The following is a 20685-nucleotide window of genomic DNA, read 5'->3' on the forward strand; positions in this document are numbered from 1 at the left end:
GAAAATGAGTAGACTGTTCCTTTAAGTTAAATATAGGTTGTTTCTGGATATTGATCTAGGTGTAAGAGGCAGAGCCATCTGTTGGTTAGAGAAAAACCTGTTGGAATTAGTTTTAGAAAAAATGTGTTTTGATCATATATACCCAACAAAGGACCTTAGAGATCCATTCATTTATCCTATCACAACTTTTGTGATGCATTTTCTGCATTCCTAGGTCTCCCGCCATGTGTTCTGAATTTGTATCTGCAATGGATCCCAACCTGTACTCTTTGAAAGGGTATTGACCCGCCCCACTGATAGTCTTAGTACTTTTGTTTTTGTGAGAGTTTACATCAGTAAATAGATAAAAGAGAGCAATAACAGTTATTTTCATGTAAAGTCTGGAATAAAATTTTCAATGTTTGGGCTTCATTCATATAACACAAGCAAAACATTTATTATAAAGACCATTTATTGAACCCAACATAAACAAACATATTATATATGCATATAAACCCAATACCCTCCTACAAAAATCTCTGGACATTATGTGTAAGTCACACAATGCCACACATAAGAAAAATACACAAAATTAAGAGGATATAGCATCCTACACTTTCTTCCTCTATCAATGCCATCACTCACAACAGTTTATCTTTCAATCAAAGAGAAAATGGCTATAAAGGTGCAAACATTCAAGATATGTGTCATCATCTGTAAGATCTGATCTTTTGTGTTTCCTTTAGCACCAAGTGACGCATGGCCAGAGCCGAGGAGATACTGAGAGGAGAGTAGAAGACACTTTCACTAGTGTTTATCTCACTGATCTTCTTAAACACATTGAGATTACAATTCCTAAATGTTGTTTTATTTACATTTATATCTTTTATGAACCATGACTACAGAATCTAACCTATGAAGTACTTGCCTAACCTGTAAAGTATCTGTCACGGGCATGTTTAGTTCAATTCTTAAAGTTGTTTAATAGCATTGTTTCCTAGTACTCCTATACTTAATTTTGTAATGAAGTGCATTTTATGTAAGAATAGGGAAACAAACATTTGGTTATTTTCAAACTAAAACCTTTGATTAGATACGAGATACAGTACAGAGCTCATGACCATAACCCCAGTCTAGAACTTTCATTGTACAATCATTCAAAACAAACGAGAACATTCAGAAACGAAACTCTTCAGAAGGTCAACCCATCAAGAGGAGCTCATGGAGAGCAGAAACGTCCATAAAACAGAATGGTGTTGGTGGGATTGTGTCGGATAAAAAACAGGAAGGGATGATCAGCATTGAAGAACTGTGGAGGCATGCTTAGTAACCCCATGACAACGCCAGTAGCCGCTGCTGCTTCTGTTCCTTCTTCATTGACTTCAACAAATGATTTATGAATCACCTCAGACACCACCAGATCATTTTTGGGGGACATGCCTGAAAAATTTGCCTTCCCCTTCTCAAAAGCATCCGCCATTCCCAGTTTCACCAGTAGATTCTTCATGTTGTAAGTTTCTTCCAGCTTGAATTTGGGCAGAGATATTTGAATTTTTTCTACACTCATGTTGTCACGCTTGGTCCACTCCATGAGCTTCTCATAGGTCAGTGTTTTCTCCAGCTGGATAAGAGAGTTATTTTAATGTCTATCTGATGATGTTAAATAAAGCTTTAAACACTCTCAATCTCTCCTGTCTCACCTGCTGAAGTCCAGTGGTGTCGTCTTCAATCTCATTTGGAAGGATGATAAACATACTCAGATTCTTCCCGACATACGGCAGCTCCAGGATCTGACTGTTCACCTCTGGGATGAAGGCCAGAAGAAACTTTGATGTCTGTTTCATCATCTTCACTGGTTTAGTTTCATTCTGTCAAACATCAATGAGAACACAAGAGTTATAACCGCTCATATCTCATGACTGTTACCTGCATTACAATCATGAATCTCACCTTGTTCACTTTAAACTGTTGATCAACAGTGGCTTCCTTTGGGAATTTTTTCTCCCAGTTTCCCTTGAAGTAGATGGCGTTCACCAAAACCAAACGCGTCAAATCATTGACGATCCCCTGTGCCAGCAAGTCTTTAATCTTCCCTTGTGATACAACTTGATATTAAATTTTGAGACCGTATGGCAATTTTTCAGTTTCAAAAATGTTCACAGTGGTTTTAACCTTGTGTCGTTTTCTCCACCCATTTGTTGATGTTGACGCGTGCAGCTTCTGAGTTTTTTATGAAGTCCACAGACTCCAGTCCAGCCTTGTAGTATTTTTTTGTGTCACTAATGAATTTCTATAACAGAGCAAATGAAATGAAGTGAAAGTCACATTAGATCTGAGAATCTTTATTAACACGAGTGAGAGACTGAATAAACTCATCTTACATCAATAAACTGATAGGATTTCTCTCCATACAGACGATTGGCAAGACTCAACATATATGGGACTCCTGGTTTGTTCAACTCGCTCATGAGTTTGTTGTAGCTGGAATGAATTTGGTCCTCCTGCTGAACAGAAGATTTCTCTATACATCGACACTAATAAATATAATTTAAATGGATGTAATGCATTAATCAAAAAATCAAACACTGTTATTGTAACTATAAAGTCATAAGGTTTGTGTCTCATGTATTTATACTGAACCTTGAGGTGAGAAGAAATCTGGGGCTCCAGGGGCTTTTGCAGTTTTGGGGGTTGACACTGACTCTTCACAGGTTCCTGGGGTTTCGGAGTTTGCTGCATCATTGGTTCAGATTGACTCTTGACACACACAGGTATGTCGGATTTCTTAATCTCATGCATTTTTGGAGGGTCACCTTTGACACAAACAGGTATGTCGGATTTCTTAATCTCATGCATTTTTGGTGGGTCACCTTTGACACAAACAGGTATGTCGGATTTCTTAATCTCATGCATTATTGGTGGGTCACCTTTGACACAAACAGGTATGTCGGATTGCTTAATCTCTTGCACATTTGGCATCATTGGCCGGTCAGCCTTGACACAGATAGGTAAGTCCTCTATCTTCATCTGCAGCAGAGCTGGTTCAGATTTTTTAAGACACAAAACCTACAACAACATAGATGGAAAAATTGGCAATCAAATATAACTTCACAGTTCTAATAACTCAAAATCTATTGTGAATACAGTTATCAAATAAATGTACGAAATTGTCAATTGAATATGCATTCAGTACTGTGCAACAGTTTACATAAATGTTATTTTGTTCACATAATGAATAAAAGTGAATGTACACAGACTTTATGTGTCATCACCTGTAAGATCTGATCTTTTGTGTTTTCTTTAGCACCAAGTGACACCATGGCCAGAGCCAATGAGATGCTGAGAGGAGAGTAGAAGACATTTCCACTAGTGTTTATCTCACTGATCTTCTCAAACACATTGAGAGAGAATTGTGTGTTTGCTGCAGACAAAGACTCCATTTTCACAACCTGGACAAAGTGAAAGAGAGATTGAGAGAGATAAAGAATTATGAATTGCTATTTTAAATGGTATTATAATTGTTGCATTCAATTGAAACATTAATTTTATTTTGTCATGTTTCCCATTTTGTGCTCGAGCTGCATGGACAAAACCTGATGATGGGGTTCTTAAAGTGGTGGTCTGCTAAATAATTTACTATATAAAAATGTGGCATTTATGGTTATGATCTTTAAGTTTTATATACTCTAATATTAGCACTGCATCAAACGCAAGAATCCTAAGACTGTGCGTGCGTTCCTTTTAAAGATGCTCAACATTAAGAGCTGCAGATAGTAGTGTGGAAAAGATGAGCGTCAAAATAAGATGATTCCTTTACAAATACTGCAGAAAATGAAAAAACAGCAGAGTAAAATTATAATCTTGTATTTACCACAGCAGAGTACACAGAAAAGGTTTATGCCACTTGCTGAGAAGGGTATTCCTACACAACCGGAGGCTGCAGTTTCAGGACCGCAGTTCTAGGACCCTAATTTTGTGTAAAAGTGGGCAGCGCCCCCTACAGCACTGAATAAACAAAAGCACTAATTTAAAAGCGGGGTGCATGATCTCTAAAAGCCAATGTTGACATTTAAAATCACATAAACAAACACACACCTACCTCAATTGAATCTGGACCTTCTTTTGAAAAACCTGCACATACGCAACCCAGGCAATGATGTTGGTTATTAGACACGCCCCCTTACTGCTGATTGGCTACAAGTGTGTTTTGGTACTTGGCCCGACTCCCTTTTCCAAAGTGATTTTAAAAAATCATGCACCCCACCTTTAAGATGGATGACATGGGCAGCGGACTGAGAGTACGGATTTAATTACGTTTTATTTTAGTATGTTGATGCATTTTAAATAATAAAAAAGAAATACATTTATAAAGACATACTACTGAGATTAATATCTTGATACAATTTACAAACATTACTACAAACTAAACCACCAGGGTCCTAGAACTGCGGACCTGAAACTGCATATATCATCCAGTTCGGTAGGTGGCGCTGTCACAAAAAAAGCGTGAGTCTGCAGTTTCAGGACCCCAGTTCTGGGACCCTATTCCTAGAACTGCGGTCCTAAAAGTGCAACCAGCCTCTGATTGTGCAGGAATACACGATTGCGCTTGTTGCGTACCGTCGAAGAACGTATTCTTTGGTACCGTGTGAAACGCCCCCCACTCCAAACGCTAAATTAAACATCTCGCGAGATTTGGCCGTAGCTGTATCTCCTCTAGCTAGAACCGAAGAAATAGCGGTGTGTGTGGCTCCAGGGGAAATGAATCTTGTGCAACACTTTCAGGTAAGTTTACATTCCTTTGAATCTTTATGTTTTGACTGTTGAGATAACTAAAATAACATACAACCCTGTATATCCAATTCATGCCATATTATTTATATGACACTATGTTGTGTTGCGTTTTGAAACATGGTAATTAGCGATTTGTGCTCAAGACATTTGTTTACATCTGTTGTGTGGTGAATGTTAAAGTCTATGCCGTTCTTTGCAAATAAAATATTTGAAGAATCAACATCTGCTAAACTGAAGGCTTGGATGCTATTTTCACTAAACAACTGTTTTAATAACAACATAACCATAGGACGTATCAGTTTTGCTTTATGTAAATGCAGTTTTCTTAAAGCCAAGTTTGAATTTACCAACAAGCCTGTTTATTTCAAGGTGCATTCAGTAATTCTCAGAAAGAATTGCTTGTATTTATATGAACACATATGTCACACATGCATTCTTTCATTTCTAATACTTTATTTATTTATTTTTTAATGTATTAATTCTGAATGTTGTTACAAAAGTTGCAGAAAGGTTTTAGCAGCTTCACAGTCACTGACACAATCTGTCAGCTGCACAGCTACAGAATAAATGAAGAGTTTGGTTCCAAAACGCAATAAATCCATTTTGACAAATTTTGGTAAAAACGTGTTTTCTATACCAAGAAAGTGACAAGATGAAAACAACTATTTTCTGTTACAAACTTTCACACAGCATCTTTAGGTTATAAAAACATAAAAAATTAAAATCCATAAGTTGATTTTCAAAGATTTATTATAAAAACGGATTATTTTTTCCACAAAATGCAATAAATCCATGACAAGTTTTTATTCAAAATGCTATAAATCTATTGAATCAATAGCCTATATAAATGTGCATTCATCTTTGCCATGTTATATTCATTTAGTTGACTAGTTGTACACACTAATTAAAAATATAAACATTAATGTCATTAATCAAAACACTTACTTTGTCATATTAAGAACCCTGTCATTGCGGTTACTTGACGTCTTCGCTTAACGTCTTTCACAGCGATCGACTGTAAAATGTTTTTGGTCCTGCTCGATTTTCGTTGACTTTGAGTAAAATTATGTACAGTTTTTCATAAGATCCTCTGGGGTCAATGTGTTAGCATGAGAAGCTTGATGCTGTCGGGAGAACAAGCACCCGTCTCCCGAGTGCCTCTCAGGGAAATTGTTAGATGCTGATGGCTTACGTTTCTTTCCCATCACAGAAAACCATCACAGGTTTAGCGATGCAATTAAAGTATTATTTTGTTTTGTTTGTTGATCACGTAGTACAAAGTAGATGAGGAAAACCAGGACTCCGTGTACTACGCGCGTCCGCCATTGCTTGTTTACATTGCGTGAACGGTGGGCTGTAATATCAGAAATGGAGTTATTGCGTTCTGTTAAAAAGTGGGAGTGGCGTTTGTCGCACTTTGGGAAAAAAGGGAGAAAAGATGACAGAATAACACGGCGGATATTGGATTTTGCGTAAAATTAAGAATTTACTTTTAACTACTGACCTGATATAATACTGATTTTGGCAGTAACTCATTTTTTTCAAAAATGGCGTTTATTGCGTTTTGGAACCAAACTCTTCAAATATTATTAATATTTTTGTGTAACTGTAATTTGTACAGCAAGCAGTATACAATTATAAATAACAATTGTAAAAGATTGTGTGTCTGTGATTTCTTATTACAGATCTGCTTAGGAAACCCAATTGGCCAGCAGCATTTGCAAAAAAAAAACCATAAATGTTTCTATTAATGTTTAAAAACCCACACAATTTAGAGTATATTGTACATTGCATAAAGTATCAAACAGATGAATAATATAAAATCATTACCTATTCCCCCGAATTGACGATTTGCCTCCTATGAGATGAGTAAGTTGTTTGCCGCAAGTTTTTTTTTATAGCGGTGCTACGCCCTAAATTCAGCATGAAAATTAAACACAACACATTCTTCTTATGTGACTGTAAAGCTGTGGACACACCTTAGGATTTTTCTCACAGATTATTAATGTAATTTGATCATAACTAGTCTCTTCCAGTTGTGCTCAGTCTTTGTTTACAATCACTGATTAAAATCATTTATGCGAGAAAGACTCTTTAAGTCTTTTGAGTCTAATGTTTTCCCCAAGTTCCCAGCATGAGAGCGTAGTTGGCATCCTAAAAGTGAGAGGTGGTTTTTCTTGTATTTTCTCATTTTTTTTAAACCATTGTCGCTTGGGTTTGGGGTTAAATTTGGGATTTGCTTTAGGATGTCATTTAATATATAGGTTTCTCCATGTTTGGTCTAATTCTAAACCATGGTCGCGTGGAGTTGGGGTTAGAATTGGGGATTAAATGTCATTTTATTTAATAAAAACTTGCTTTAACCCTAAACCGAAGCGACAATGGGAAAAGAACAGAAAAATAGAAACCAATACATAAAATGACACAAAATTGGAATTTGGCCTATGTATTGCACAACTTTTTACACTGCATGCTATTTACACCAATTTCATGAAAAGTTGTTATGAGTAGATATATACATATCCAGGGTATAAAAAGTCTACACACCCCTGTTAAAATTGCAGGTTTTTGAGATTAAACCAAGAAATAAAACCAAGATGAATCATTTCGGTATCTGTTCCACCTTTATCCAAATTCCAAGCTGTATATTAAAGTGAATAATAATCATTTTGGGGTGAAAAATGGAAAGTAAAAATGTTATAATAGCCAGGTTGCATAAGTGTGCACACCCCAAAACTTATTTGAAGCGCCTTTAGATGTGATCATAGCATGAAATTTTAATCAGTAAGTGTCAATCAGTTTTGCACATATTGACTTTGCAATATTTAGTCATTTTTCATTGCAAATGCTTTCAAACTCTGTCAAATTTGTTGTGTGTCTCCTTTGCACAGCCCTCTTCAGATCACCCCATAGATTTTCGATAGGATTTAGATCTGGACTCTGGCTGGGCCATTCCAAAACCTTGATCTTGTTTTAATGAAGTCATTCCTTTTGTTCATTTGGAGGTGTGCTTCGGGTCGTTTTCATGCTGCAAAGTGAAATTCCTCTCCACCTTAACTTGTGTTTTGGCAGAAGCCTTAAAGGATTAGTCCATTTTCTTAAAAAAAGAAAAAAATCCAAATCATTTACTCACCGCCATGTCATTCAGGATGTTGATGTCTTTCTTTGTTCAGTCGAGAGGAGGTTGTGTTTTTTGAGGAAAACATTCCAAGATTTTTCTCGTTTTAATGGACTTAAATGGACCCCAACACTTAATGCAGTTTAAAATTGCAGTTTCAAAGGACTCTAAACAATCCCAAACTAGGCATAAGGGTCTTATCTAGCAAAATGATTGTTATTTTTGGCAAGAAAAATAAAAATATGCACTTTTAAACCACAACTTCTCGCCTTCCGTTTGTGTGACGCACCAGCGCGACCTCATGTAATTGCGTATTGACATCTAAAGGTCATGTGTTACATATGAAACGCATATTTGCGGACCATTTTAAACAATAAACTGACACAAAGACATTAATTAGTATCATTCCACATACAACAATGTCGGCAGGGTCCTCTTTTTCCACATTTGTAAACACTGGGGCGTAGTTTCACATACGTCATCCGCGACCTCTTGACGTGATGACGTATTGTATGAGGTCGCGCTGGGGCGTCACAGGACCGGAGGAATAAGAAAAGTTGTGGTTTAAAAGTGCATATTTTTTATTTTTCTTGCCAAAAATCGGTAGATAAGACCCTTATGCCTCTTTTGGGATCATTTAGAGTCCTTTGAAACTGCAATTTTAAACGGCATTAAAACTGGTGTTGGGGTCCATTAAAGTCCATTAAAATGAGAAAAATCCTGGAATGTTTTCCTCAGAAAACATTAATTTCTTCTCGACTGAACAAAGAAAGACATCAACATTTTGGATGACATGGTGGTGAGTAAATTATCTGGATATTTTTTTTAAGAAAATGGACTAATCCTTTAAGGCAGGGGTGCCCAACCCTGTTCCTGGAGGGCTACCATCATGCAGATTTTAGCTCCAACCCCAATGAAACACAACTGAAGCAGCTACTGAAAGTGTTCAAGGTTGCTTGATAATTGCAGTGAGATGTGTTTGAGCAGGGTTGGAATTGAAGTATGCAGGACGGTAGCCCTCCAGGAGCAGGGTTGGGCACCCCTGCCTTCAGTTTTTGGGTGAAACTTTACTGGTATTTGGAGCTATTCATTAATCCATCCACCCAGATTAAAGGCTCGGTTCCAGCTGAAGAAAAGCAGCCAAAAAGCCTGATGCTGTCACTTCCATGCTTTACTGTGGGCATGGTGTTCCTTTAGTGATGTGCTGCTGTTGTTGTTTTTTTGGGGACCAAACATATATTTCGGTATTACGGAATAAGGACAAAGTTCAACTTTGGTCTAATCAGACTATACCACACAATATTTTCCATGGTTTTCGAAGATAGAATTTTTTTTTACAAACTTTAGATAGTCTTGGATGTTTTATGGTTAGAAAAGGCTCATAGCCCAATAATGAAGAATTTGGGAGATTACTGTCATATGTAGGGAGCAACCAGTACTAGCCAGATATTGTTGCAATATTTTTTAATGTTGCTCTAATGTAGGGTTCACACCAGACGCGGTAGATGCGGCAAGCGTGAGTGATTTACATGTTAAGTCAATGCAAAGACGTGATTAGGCATCCTGCGGCGAAGTACACGCGGTAAGCGCTGCGTGAATGATGCAGAACACGCAAACTGAGTGTTGCCGCGGGGAAAATCTGAACTTCGGTGGATTTCTGCACCACGTTAACCAATCAGGACGTTACTGTAGTAGTGATGTGATTACAGGATGCGAGCGGAGTGGGGGAGTCTGACATGCAGACACTGACCCTGTTTTGCACGTCCACAGACATTCAAGAGGGGTGCAAGAGTGACGTTCATACGCTGACCCTGTTTTGCACGTCCACAGACATCCATAAGGGGTCATAGTCTGACGTTTATACACTGAACCTTTTTGGCACGTCCACAGACATTCAAGAGGGGTGCAAGAGTGACTTCCAGACACTGACCCTGTTTTGCACGTCCACAGACATCCATGAGGGGTCGTAGTCTGACGTTCATACACTGAACCTTTTTGGTACGTTCACAGACATCCAAAAGGGGTGCAAGAGTGACGTCCAGACACTGACCCTCTATTGCACGCCCAGCTGACGTTTAAAAGTGGGTCTGAACTAACGGACGTTATACAGACATGATCTGAATGTCTCCCAGACGTTCCATGTTTGGTAGGGCTGGGTATTGTTAGGAATTTTACAATTCGATTTGATTTCGATTCTTGAGGCTTCGATTCAATTCGATTCGATTCAATTCGATATTGATTTGGTTGCTTCGGTATCGATTCAATAATAAGTAAATACACAAGCAATTAAGTACCTGAGTATATTTTTAAATAATGTGTGTAGTATTACTAATGTTTGATCACATTGATGGTGTAGGCTTGAAAGAAGTGCTGCTGTTTGCCATCTTTGATCTTTCTGTTTTGATAAAGCGTGTCTTGTACAACGCTGAACGCTCTCACTAGAGTGTTGCCCACAGCGCCGCCACTGGCCGGGGGGCTGAATCGATTCATAGGATTTGATGAATCGATATTGAATTGAAAAACAAATAATTGCAATGCATTGATGAATCGATATTTTTACCCAGCCCTAATGTTTGGTGGGTATACTAATGTAATATAATAATAATTTTATTATTATATATATTTAGGTAGATTAAACGGGAAGTGGTCGGTGGTTGCTGGTCAGACACCATCTAGGCATCTCGTTAAAGGTAAGCCAGTAGATTAGTGGTGTGATGAGCTTTACGGAAGCAGGAACTGAGTCTGTTAGTCTGTGTTCTCGGGATGGATGATGAGATGGGGAAAGAGAAACAAAATCCTATTAGCGTCCGTTCACATGTAATGCAAGTATCATACAGTATAATTGTTGAATATCTTCTCGGTTCAGGATATACTAATTATTGCGGCATAAGTATATTACCCAGACGAACTATGTGAATGCTTTGTTCCGGACAAGCTAACTATTGCGGCATAAGTATATTTACAAGATGAGTTATGTGAATGCTTTTGTTAAAGAGATATGTCTTTAGTTTAGACTTAAATTGATCAAAATATGAATAAAAGAAACATCATTGAAGTTATTGATAATTGGATCTTTCTAAGCAAATGTTTAAATAGGCGCTATACTTACTAAGAATGCATATTTGAATATTATACATATATATTATCGCATGACCTAATCTTAAAACTAAGCTTTGTGATCAAGAAACTGTAATATTAAGAAACAGCTATTTCATCTATTGAGTTATTATGACAATCAAAACAAACAGCCAACAGGGTTACCTGTCATTCTGGTCTTCAAATCCGTGGTGGTAGAAAGTAGTTCCCCAACAAAGAGGCTTTTACAATCACTTCGTTGTTGTTTTCTAATTTTCTTTTTCAAACTTGTGCCGTCAAAATTTTGTATAAAAGCAATATCGCTGCATATATCAGTTATCTCCCTTGTTCAGTAGTCACGGCACTGATCAGGGGGTCTGACATTTTAGGGCTCCTAACAAGTAAAAACCGAGAGTGAAATGACTGATAACTGATAATGCTGGGTACACACCAAAAGATAATCGGGCTGATTTTGGGCCGATTTCCCCCCTTCCGACAATCCTAGCTATGTCCCGAGTATCGCGATGGTTTTGCAGATTATCTTATCAGATTGTCCCTTCGTGTGAGTTGTGTTAAGAGTGTCCGAACCTGCTCGGAAGAACGTCGGAGCCGCGCCGATCGCAAATCGTAAATATTCAACATGTTGAATATTTACGATCAGAAATCCCAATGTGTGTGGGGAATCCCGAGGACAAACGCGAGCACGCTATTGAGATTATCACATGAAACGAAACCATATCCAATCAGAAAGCCAGATGAGGGAAGACGGAAGCAGTAATGGCACGGCACAAAGGCCGCTTCTCATTTCCAGGCTGCATAAACGTCATCAAGACTGTCTCAGAATATTAACAGTTATTGACTATTATTCCTAGTTTATCGTATATTGTTGTAATATACTTAAGACTTTCGAATGTAATGCTCAGTTAACTTGAATAAACCAGGTTTCATGACGTATGCAGCCTGAATATGCGACCTTCGCAGGCTACAGCCTTCGGATTGAGAAACGGCCAAAGTGAAGTTGATGTGGACAGCAGAGATGGAGGATCAGCTTCTTGATTTGTGGCAACAGCACGAATGTTTATACAACGTGTCTTGTAAAAATTATTCCAAGCACTATAATTGAAATGTCTTCCTGCATATCGTCCGCCATTCTGAAGTCTCGCGAGATTTTGTGGGATTTCCTGTGTTCACAGTCGAGACTCTGGTTAAAAATCTGTTTGTGTTTGGTGTGCTGTCTTTAACACATAATGGCACACCACACACTATAGGAGCAAAACGGTTAAATCTAGGATTTTTTATCCTCATGTTAGTGGTCTATCACATTTTTAAAATCTTATAAGATGTAAAAAATCTTTTGGTGTGTACCCAGCATAAGAGCCAATATATTCTGGCTGTGAGTAACCCACTTCTACCCTAATCTTGAAATTGGTTACATGCCATTTTTTGCCAAAGTAGCTTGGATATGTACTATATTCCATCATGTAAGTCATGTCAACAGGTGTTCAAGGTGTTTGCTTTCATTTCTTTTACATGTTCTTGTCTATTTTTGGGCTATGGTTAAACGTCTATTAGACTTTCACTGACAGCCCAAATGTTGCCCTGTTTTAGCCAAAATGGTCTGAATCACAGGCTTGTTTCTTTCCCTTAAAACTCCCATTGATGCTCCCCATGTATCCTTACTGGAAATCATGTGACCTTTTTTGAAGCTATCCGAATAAAATTGTTCGCTTCACCACTTATACATTTCTAACTGTGCTTTAACATCTTTATAAAGAAGAAAACAAGTGATCAAAGCATTGAGCCCTGCTTGCAGTTCATATGTTGTTTTACTAGTAGTTGTTACTGAACATTTAAAGCATACAATTATATTTTAACGTAATGTTGTAGTTCAGTTGTTAAAGTTGTCAGTAACATTCAATGATCAGATGATGTTACTGACATTGTCAGTGACATCATCTGATCATTGAATGTTACTGCAAGTTTTTTTAGAAGTTGACAAATCACTTATTTCTATTATCACACAAACAAATGATTGATTTAAAATTATAAACCTCATTTCTGAACTTTTATTGTTCAATCATTCAAATCAAATGAGAACCTTCAGAAAGAAACTCTTGAGAACCAGCAGGAGGAGCTCATGGAGAGCAGAAGCGTCCATAAAACAGAATGGTGTTGGTGGGATTGTGTCGAATGAAGAACAGGAAGGGATGATCAGCATTGAAGAACTGTGGAGGGGTGCATAGTAGTAACCCCATGTAAACACCAGTAGCCGCTGCTGCTTCTGTTCCTTCTTCATTGACTTCAACAAATGATTTATGAATCACCTCAGACACCACCAGATCATTTTTGGGGGACATGCCTGAAAAATTTGCCTTCCCCTTCTCAAAAGCATCCACCATTCCCAGTTTCACCAGTAGATTCTTCATGTCATAAGTTTCTTCTAGCTTGAATTTAGGCAGAGATATCTGAACGTCTTGTGGATACATCTTGTCAGGCTTGGTCCACTCCATGAGCTTCTCATAGGTCAGTGTTTTCTCCAGCTGGATAAGAGAGTTATGTTAATGTATTTGTTGATGTTAAATAAAGCTTTAAACACTCTCAATCTCTCCTGACTCACCTTCTGAAGTCCAGTGGTGTCGTCTTCAATCTCATCTGGAAGGATGATCAACATACTCAGATTCTTCCCGACATACGGCAGCTCCAGGATCTGACTGTTCACCTCTGGGATGAAGTTCATAGGAAACTCTGACTTCTGATTCATCATCTTCACTGGTTTAGTTTCATTCTGTCAAACATCAATGAGAACATGATCAGTAATCCTTCATGTCAAAATACTGAAGTTAATTTATAAGAAGACCTTTTGAATCTCACCTTGTTCACTTTAAACTGTTTATCAACAGTGCCTTCCTTTTTGAATTTTTCCTCCCAGTTTCCCTTGAAGTAGATGGCGTTCACCAAAACCAAACGCGTCAAATCATTGAGGATCCCCTGTGCCAGCAAGTCTTTGATCTTCCCTTTGATACAAATTGACAAAAAAATTTACTATGTGGACAAATTTGAAAATTATCTTATAATATTCACCCTGATGTTATTAAAGGCACTCTAAGCGAATCTCTGTGACTTCAGTTCTTGTTGATGTTCAAAGTATTGTCAAACAAAACCAAGCATAGCTAACTCCTCCCCTCCCTGCCGTGCTTTCTGAACAAGTCATGAATGTGCCCAACCCTCCTCCCAAATCCTTCTTGTCGTTTATTGGCTGGAACACTTTATGTTTCGTGGTGGTAGGTTTGACCACTTTGTTTTTGTTTGTTTGTGGAGCCTGGGCTGTCTACAGAGACCGCATTTTTTACAGTGTGTTCAGGGGACAGCCAGCTAGCAGATAGTGATGAGATGTTTACTGTATGAAACAAAAAATGTTTTATGGCCTAAAGTCTAAATGAGATTTAAAGTTATTGACGTGACACCATACTAAATGTAGCTCATCACTTACATTAATACCCAACATATTGATTGCTAAATCTTCAAAAGTCTTCAACTGTCCAGTTTTGGTGAGCTCGTGCAAATTGTACCCTCTTTTTCCTATTTGTAGTAGAGATGAGTGGTACCCGGTGGGGTCTTCTGCTGTTGTAGCCCTTTCGCCTCAAGGTTGTGCGTGTTGTGGCTTCACAAATGCTTTGCTGCATACCTCGGTTGTAACGAGTGGTTATTTCAGTCAAAGTTGCTCTTTTATCAGCTTAAATCAGTCGGCCCATTCTCCTTTGACCTCTAGCAACAACAAGGCATTTTCCCCCACAGGACTGCCACATACTGGATGTTCTTCCCTTTTCACACCATTCTTTGTAAACCCTAGAAATGGTTGTGCGTGAAAATCCCAGTAACTGAGCAGATTGTGAAATACTCAGACCCAGAGATGGGCATAAATACATGGAAATGTATTTCAAATACAAATACAAAATATTGTGTCGAAAAATGTATTTAAATACAAATACAAAATACTGTGAGGAAAAATGTATTTAAATACAAATACAGTATTTTGTATTTTGAAAATACACAAAATACATGTGAAATTGGTGATTCTGTGCAAGTATCCCTATTAGGCTGAAATCTATCTGGGTCTATTTCTGAATGCCAAAAAGCATTTAGATGTGTGCAACTGCGTAGAAACTTTCATTTTATTTTACGTACCTCTTGCTTTCCCCTGCCCTGTAAAAAATAAAAAACTAGAAAAAAAAAAACTTGGTAACACTTTACTTGAAGGGGTGTGCATAAGGCTGACATGACACATTCATAATCATAACATGACATGTGTCATGAACATAAAGAAGATTTTATGCACGTTTGTGACGGCTGCCATTGGGTGTCATTTGCTTAATTGTGTGGTTTTTGGTGCAAAGATGACATTGTTTGAGTTGTTTTTGTTGTGACAGCTTGACACATAAACCAATACAACACAACTTGTTATAAATTATAAACAATAATTATCAAACTTAAGAAACTACCTAGCTTTGTGGGTTAACATTACATTAAACCATTATTTAAATGGCATGACGTGTTAATACTATGTCAAATATTATTAATACTCGGTCAAATTAACATTATGAACTGAAGAAAATTCATGATGCTGTTATAAAAACGGGGCTGTGTTTCCTACCCTCCACCGACATTTTCAGAGTGTGCTTGTAGCAGCTAGGAGGCTGCTCAGGTTGCAGCAACAGTATAATTTGTCCAGTTAAAAGTTGTTCTATCACTGAAATAATTTTAGAGACATTATTTAAAGGTAAAAAAACTACATAGTGTTGCTTTAATGTCAAGTTGTCATAACAAAGACATCTCAAACAATGTCATCTTTGCAATAAAAATGACATAATTGAACAAATGACACTTATTGACAGTTGTCATAAACATCCATAAAATCTCCTTCATATTCATGACACGTGTCATGTTATGATTATGAATGTGTCATGTCGGCCTTATGAACACCCCTTCAAGTAATGTGATGTTTTATAAAAACATCATAAAAACTTTTTCATGTGTCGTCAAAATGACCCACAACCTAATCAGTTTATATGTTAAGAAATCCATGCATTTACAAACGTCTCACGAGACAAATTATTCGGCAAACTAATTCCTCTCATTGCTGCTTTTTGATGGTTTTGAGAACAATTACTCACAAGTCGTCCTCTGTCATTTCACAGAATTATACAATGGAAAGCACGTCAAGCATAAAAGCCTTTTAGGTTTACACAGTTTTTCAATATTTTTACTATGTTCTTACCTGATGAATGAATACATGCCTATCTTTTTTCAATACTGTATGTGCACTTAATCTTTGCACAGCATGTCATGAATGTGTTAGCAGGGATGAATTTAGAAGCCACCAAACACTTCCATGTTTTCCCTATTTAAAGACTGTTACATAGTTACACAAGTAAGTATGGTGGCACAAAATAAAACGTGATTTTTAAGTGAATAAAAAATGAGAACTATATTGTATGGCGGAAGAGCACTTAGTTTGCAGCACTTCAACCTCTGGCGCAGTAACATCATTACTCCTGTGAAGATGTTACTGCGCACTGAGGTCAAAATGCTGCAAACTAAGTGCTCTTTCTCCATGCATTGAAAAAAGATAGTTATGTATTAATTTGTCTAAGTTGAGGTAAGAACATAGTAAAATATAAAAAAAAATTGTGGTTTTCCTTTAAGTCAAAAGTGTAGGCCAATTTGTCAGCGTTCCACACTCTGTCTCAGTCGTGCAATGTGCAAGTGCAACTGTAGCGTGCAACTGCCTGCCAACGTGCAAGTATGAATTTGAATTTCCTTTTGCGACAGTTATAACACAAATCACATCACACCCAATAACTCAATCGCCTTCGCTTTATTTCCCACTCCAACATTTCAATTATTGCCCACTAAAAGCTGCACAGATATATTTGCTTACCTGAACTCTGGTGTCTGGTCTGAACTAGTTGATGCATGAAAACAGCACCCTGACTGGTTGACTGGCTCAAAGTATTTTGAGTATTTTAAAAATACAAAAATACTCATTTTAAATGTATTTAAATACAAATTACATTGCTTTTTTTTCAAAGGCTTTAAAATACAAAATACAAAATACTATTTTGTATTTCAAATACGTATTTTAAATACATGTATTTGAAATACTGCCCATCCCTGCTCAGACCGGCCCGTCTGGCACCAACAACCATGCCACGCTCAAAATTGCTTAAATCACATTTCTTTTTCTATTCAGACATTCAGTTTGGAGTTCAGAATTTTTTTTAAATTTCCAGTTTACCTTTGGGCCTATGGAATTTAAATGATTTCACATTTTGTTGATCTAAGCAGTTCATAATCATTTAGGATTAACCTTGTGTGTTTTCCTCCACCCAGTTGTTGATGTTGACGCGTGCAGCTTCAGAGTTTTTTATAAAGTCCACAGACTCCAGTCCAGCCTGGTAGTATTTCTGTGAGTCACTAATAAATTTCTATAACACAACAAATGAAATGAAGTGAAAGTCACATTAGATCTTTATTAACACGAGTGAGAGACTGAATAAACTCATCTTACATCAATAAACTGATAGGATTTCTCTCCATAAAGACGATTGGCAAGATTCAACATATATGGCACTCCTGGTTTGTTCAACTTACTCATGAGTTTGTTGTAGCTGGAATGAATTTGGTCCTCCTGCTGAACAGAAGATCTCTCTTTACATCGACACTAATAAATATAATTTGACAAATTCATCAAACACTGTTATTGTTACTGTAAAGTCATGAGGTTTGGGTCTCATGTATTCATACTGAACCTGATCAGCTGTCTTATCTGGTCCAGATTTGTTAAGACACAGAACCTACAAGAACATGGATGGCAGAATTTAAAATGAGAGGTAACTGCACAATTCAGTACCCAAACGTCTCTTGTAAATGCACTACATCTAAATAGTTAAAAATGCACTAGAAATATTAAAGGAACAGTATGTAGTATTGTGGCCAAAACTGGTATTGCAATCACAAAACTGGTGGCTAAAACTGGTACTGCAATCACACAACTGGTGGCCAATACACAAAATGACAACATAAACATCAGTTGAGGGCTGCAACTCCACATTTTAAATGACAATATCTTGGCCAGACCACTGTTGTCAATGATATAAGTATTTGAAATGAAAATTATTTCTTAATGTCTAGTGACATATCAGGGCCATTTTATGATTAATTGATATAAATTTCTTACATACTGTTCCTTTAAAATTCTGCAGAATTAATGATTTTATAAACACATTCTTTTTAAAGTTTTTTGGTGGTGGTGATGGCACAGTGAATAAGACACTCGCCTTTGGTGTGAGAGACCTGGGTTTGAATCCACTGTGACACACCATTGTGTCCCTGAGCAAGACGCTTAACCCCTAGTTGCTCCAGAGGCATGGGACCTCTGACATATAGCAATTGTAAGTCGCTTTGGATAAAAGCGTCAGCTAAATGAATAAGTGAAAAAGTAAAAAGTATTACTGTGTGACGTCCCAGTAACAGTCTTTGAACCTTTGTTTTTGAAAGTGTAAATGGAGAACCAGGTTTTGGGCTTGATTCATATAACACAAGCTGAAACATTTATTATAAAGACAATTTATTGAACCCAACATATTATAAATACACTCTTACAAAAATCTCTGGACGTTATGGGCCCTATTTTAACGATCTAAGCGCATTGTCTAAAGCGCTTGGTCTAAATGGGCGTGTCCGATGCCACTTTTGCTAATTTGACAACGGGAAAAATGGTTTGTGTGCCGAGTGCGCGGTCGAAAAGGGTTGTTCCTATTCTCCTAATGAGTAATGGAATGGGTGTGTTTTGGGCGTAACGTGCAATAAACCAATGAGAGTCTTGAAAAGCCAGTTGTGCTGGTGGTATGTCTAATCCCTATTTGGATGACGGACTTTGTAAACTGAAAAACTTAGCGGAGGAAGAAGACCACCGGTTTAAGAATAACGTTAAAAAAAGTGTTATTTTTATTTTTATTGAAATTTTAATTTTTTGGATTAAAACCTTTAAAAGAAGTTTTTTTTCAGTCATAGAAGTACAAAAAGCAGGCTTTTAATTGCTGTAAATGTATTGATATTCTACATAATCATTGTAATCTTATAAAATAATTTGCAAATATGCAAGAAAAGGTTTGTACTCTAAGAAAACAAACAAGAGATAAAGAATTAAAAAAATGTGCGGAGAGCCGAAGCGTTTCAGCACTCGGACAGCACAATGGGATTTTTTAAAAGTATTACTTAAAAATGTTTCTCATCTCACCATATCCACAGGTACAGAGTCATCATATACAATAAATCCGTCAGGTAGCATTTTAAAAAAAACATTTAAAAATAGATGTATTTGTTTAAAGCAAAGCATTTATTTACTTACCAGGCTTCAGGTGAAGCAGCTCTTTACGCCTTCTAACGTCTCATAATCGGTCCTCATTTATGTCCAAGAGACTCAATAATAATCTTTTACATTTTAATCCTTAATCTTTCATATTTAAAAGTGTTTTTGTGCTGCTGCGCATACATATTTGTGATAAGCAAACCTGCGTTGTTGTCCCTTTTATAGGTACATTTCTAATGTGGTTATTAAATAACAAAAACATTATTGCGCCAATGGTCAATGGCGTAGTCTGTTTTAGTTGCCTCAAAATAGCAACGTGCCAACAATGCACCTGAACACACCTCTTTCAGACCAGAACGCCCATGGGTACAAAATTGGGCGCAAATGCATTTGCTATTTAAACAATGTGGTGCTAAATGTGATAATGATAATTGCGCTGGGTTGAAACTAGCAAAAGGGTAGAGGTTAGATTTGAGGTTTCGGTTAGAATGTTATTTTATGCATTGGCGCTACATGTTTGTCTTCCGCTTTTAAAACTATTCTCGCCTGAAGTTGGGGTTTGGATGTCTTAAATGTAATAGAAAGTCATTCTAACCCCAAGCGACAATGGTAAAAAAATAGGCTTGACACGGACACAAAAACTATTTATAGAAATTTGTGCTGTGTGACACAAAAAGGACATTTGTGCTCAGTGGCATGAAAAAATTTCGTACCATGAACACAAATAAATGAATCAAATATTTTGTGACTATAACCTGTGAAATTGGGTTGCAAGGAAATTACACCTAATTATGAGAGTATTATTAATAATTAATTAATTTTAGCATAATAAGTGAATTGAAGTGAAATAGAATAAAAAAATATATGATGTGTCTTTAAAATTCAGCTGCACATACTATCATTCTCAATTTCAATCCAACACTTTCTTCCTCTATGCCACCACAACCGTTCATCTCAATCAAAGAGAAATTGCCATAAAAGTACAAAAAGATATTTGACATAATCACCTGTAAGGTCTGATCTTTTGTGTTTCCTTTAGCACCAAGTGACACCATGGCCAAAGCCTATGGAATTACATTTGTGTCAAATCAAACGCACGCAACCCCCGCAAAAACAAACAAAAATACACATTGACAAAAGAAAAAAACCATCCGCAAACAAAAACAATCAACCAACCAGCAAAAAAATGAACACCATCTCCAAATATACTGCATTCTTTGTTTATAGTTTTCTAAGTTTCACTTTCACTAAATATAGTTTTGAATGTGCTGCAAATGTTTTCGTTTTCACTTTCCAATTTTTTGTTTGCGCTTCGCAAATTTACGTTCTCCACCCCGACACAAACCTC

General features: G+C 37.1%; 1 protein-coding gene across 4 annotated transcripts; it reads right to left on the bottom strand.

Moving 5' to 3' along the window:
- Nucleotides 1-433: 433 nt before the first annotated feature.
- On the bottom strand, nt 434-20396 carry LOC141349032 (leukocyte elastase inhibitor-like). 4 transcript variants are annotated; one of them, XM_073872588.1, is made up of 8 exons: nt 6604-6744; nt 3252-3428; nt 2620-3045; nt 2361-2483; nt 2152-2269; nt 1930-2072; nt 1680-1847; nt 435-1600 (listed from the first exon to the last, which is right to left on the bottom strand). In XM_073872588.1, the coding sequence occupies exons 2-8, from the start codon at nt 3417-3419 to the stop codon at nt 1199-1201; spliced, it is 1548 nt and encodes a 515-aa protein (XP_073728689.1). In that variant the 5' UTR covers nt 3420-3428; nt 6604-6744; the 3' UTR covers nt 435-1198. The 4 variants fall into 4 exon arrangements, with proteins under 4 accessions (XP_073728692.1, XP_073728689.1, XP_073728690.1 ...); XM_073872589.1 differs by lacking the exon at nt 6604-6744 and adding an exon at nt 3851-3987; XM_073872590.1 differs by having other exon boundaries at nt 436-1600; nt 2361-2480.
- Nucleotides 20397-20685: the final 289 nt, after the last annotated feature.

This window comes from Misgurnus anguillicaudatus, chromosome 10 (genome assembly GCF_027580225.2).
Source record: "Misgurnus anguillicaudatus chromosome 10, ASM2758022v2, whole genome shotgun sequence".
In the NCBI taxonomy this organism is placed as follows: Eukaryota; Metazoa; Chordata; class Actinopteri; order Cypriniformes; family Cobitidae; genus Misgurnus; species Misgurnus anguillicaudatus.

What these genes read in the sequence shown, in the direction of transcription:
- LOC141349032 (XM_073872588.1), bottom strand. Translation starts at nt 3,419, where the DNA reads ATGGAGTCTTTGTCTGCAGCAAACACACAATTCTCTCTCAATGTGTTT. An exon ending in AATCCTATCAGTTTATTGAT is followed by an intron (nt 2,270 to 2,360) that starts GTAAGATGAGTT and finishes GCTCTGTTATAG; the next exon opens with AAATTCATTAGTGACACAAA. An exon ending in GGTGGAGAAAACGACACAAG is followed by an intron (nt 2,073 to 2,151) that starts GTTAAAACCACT and finishes TTGTATCACAAG; the next exon opens with GGAAGATTAAAGACTTGCTG.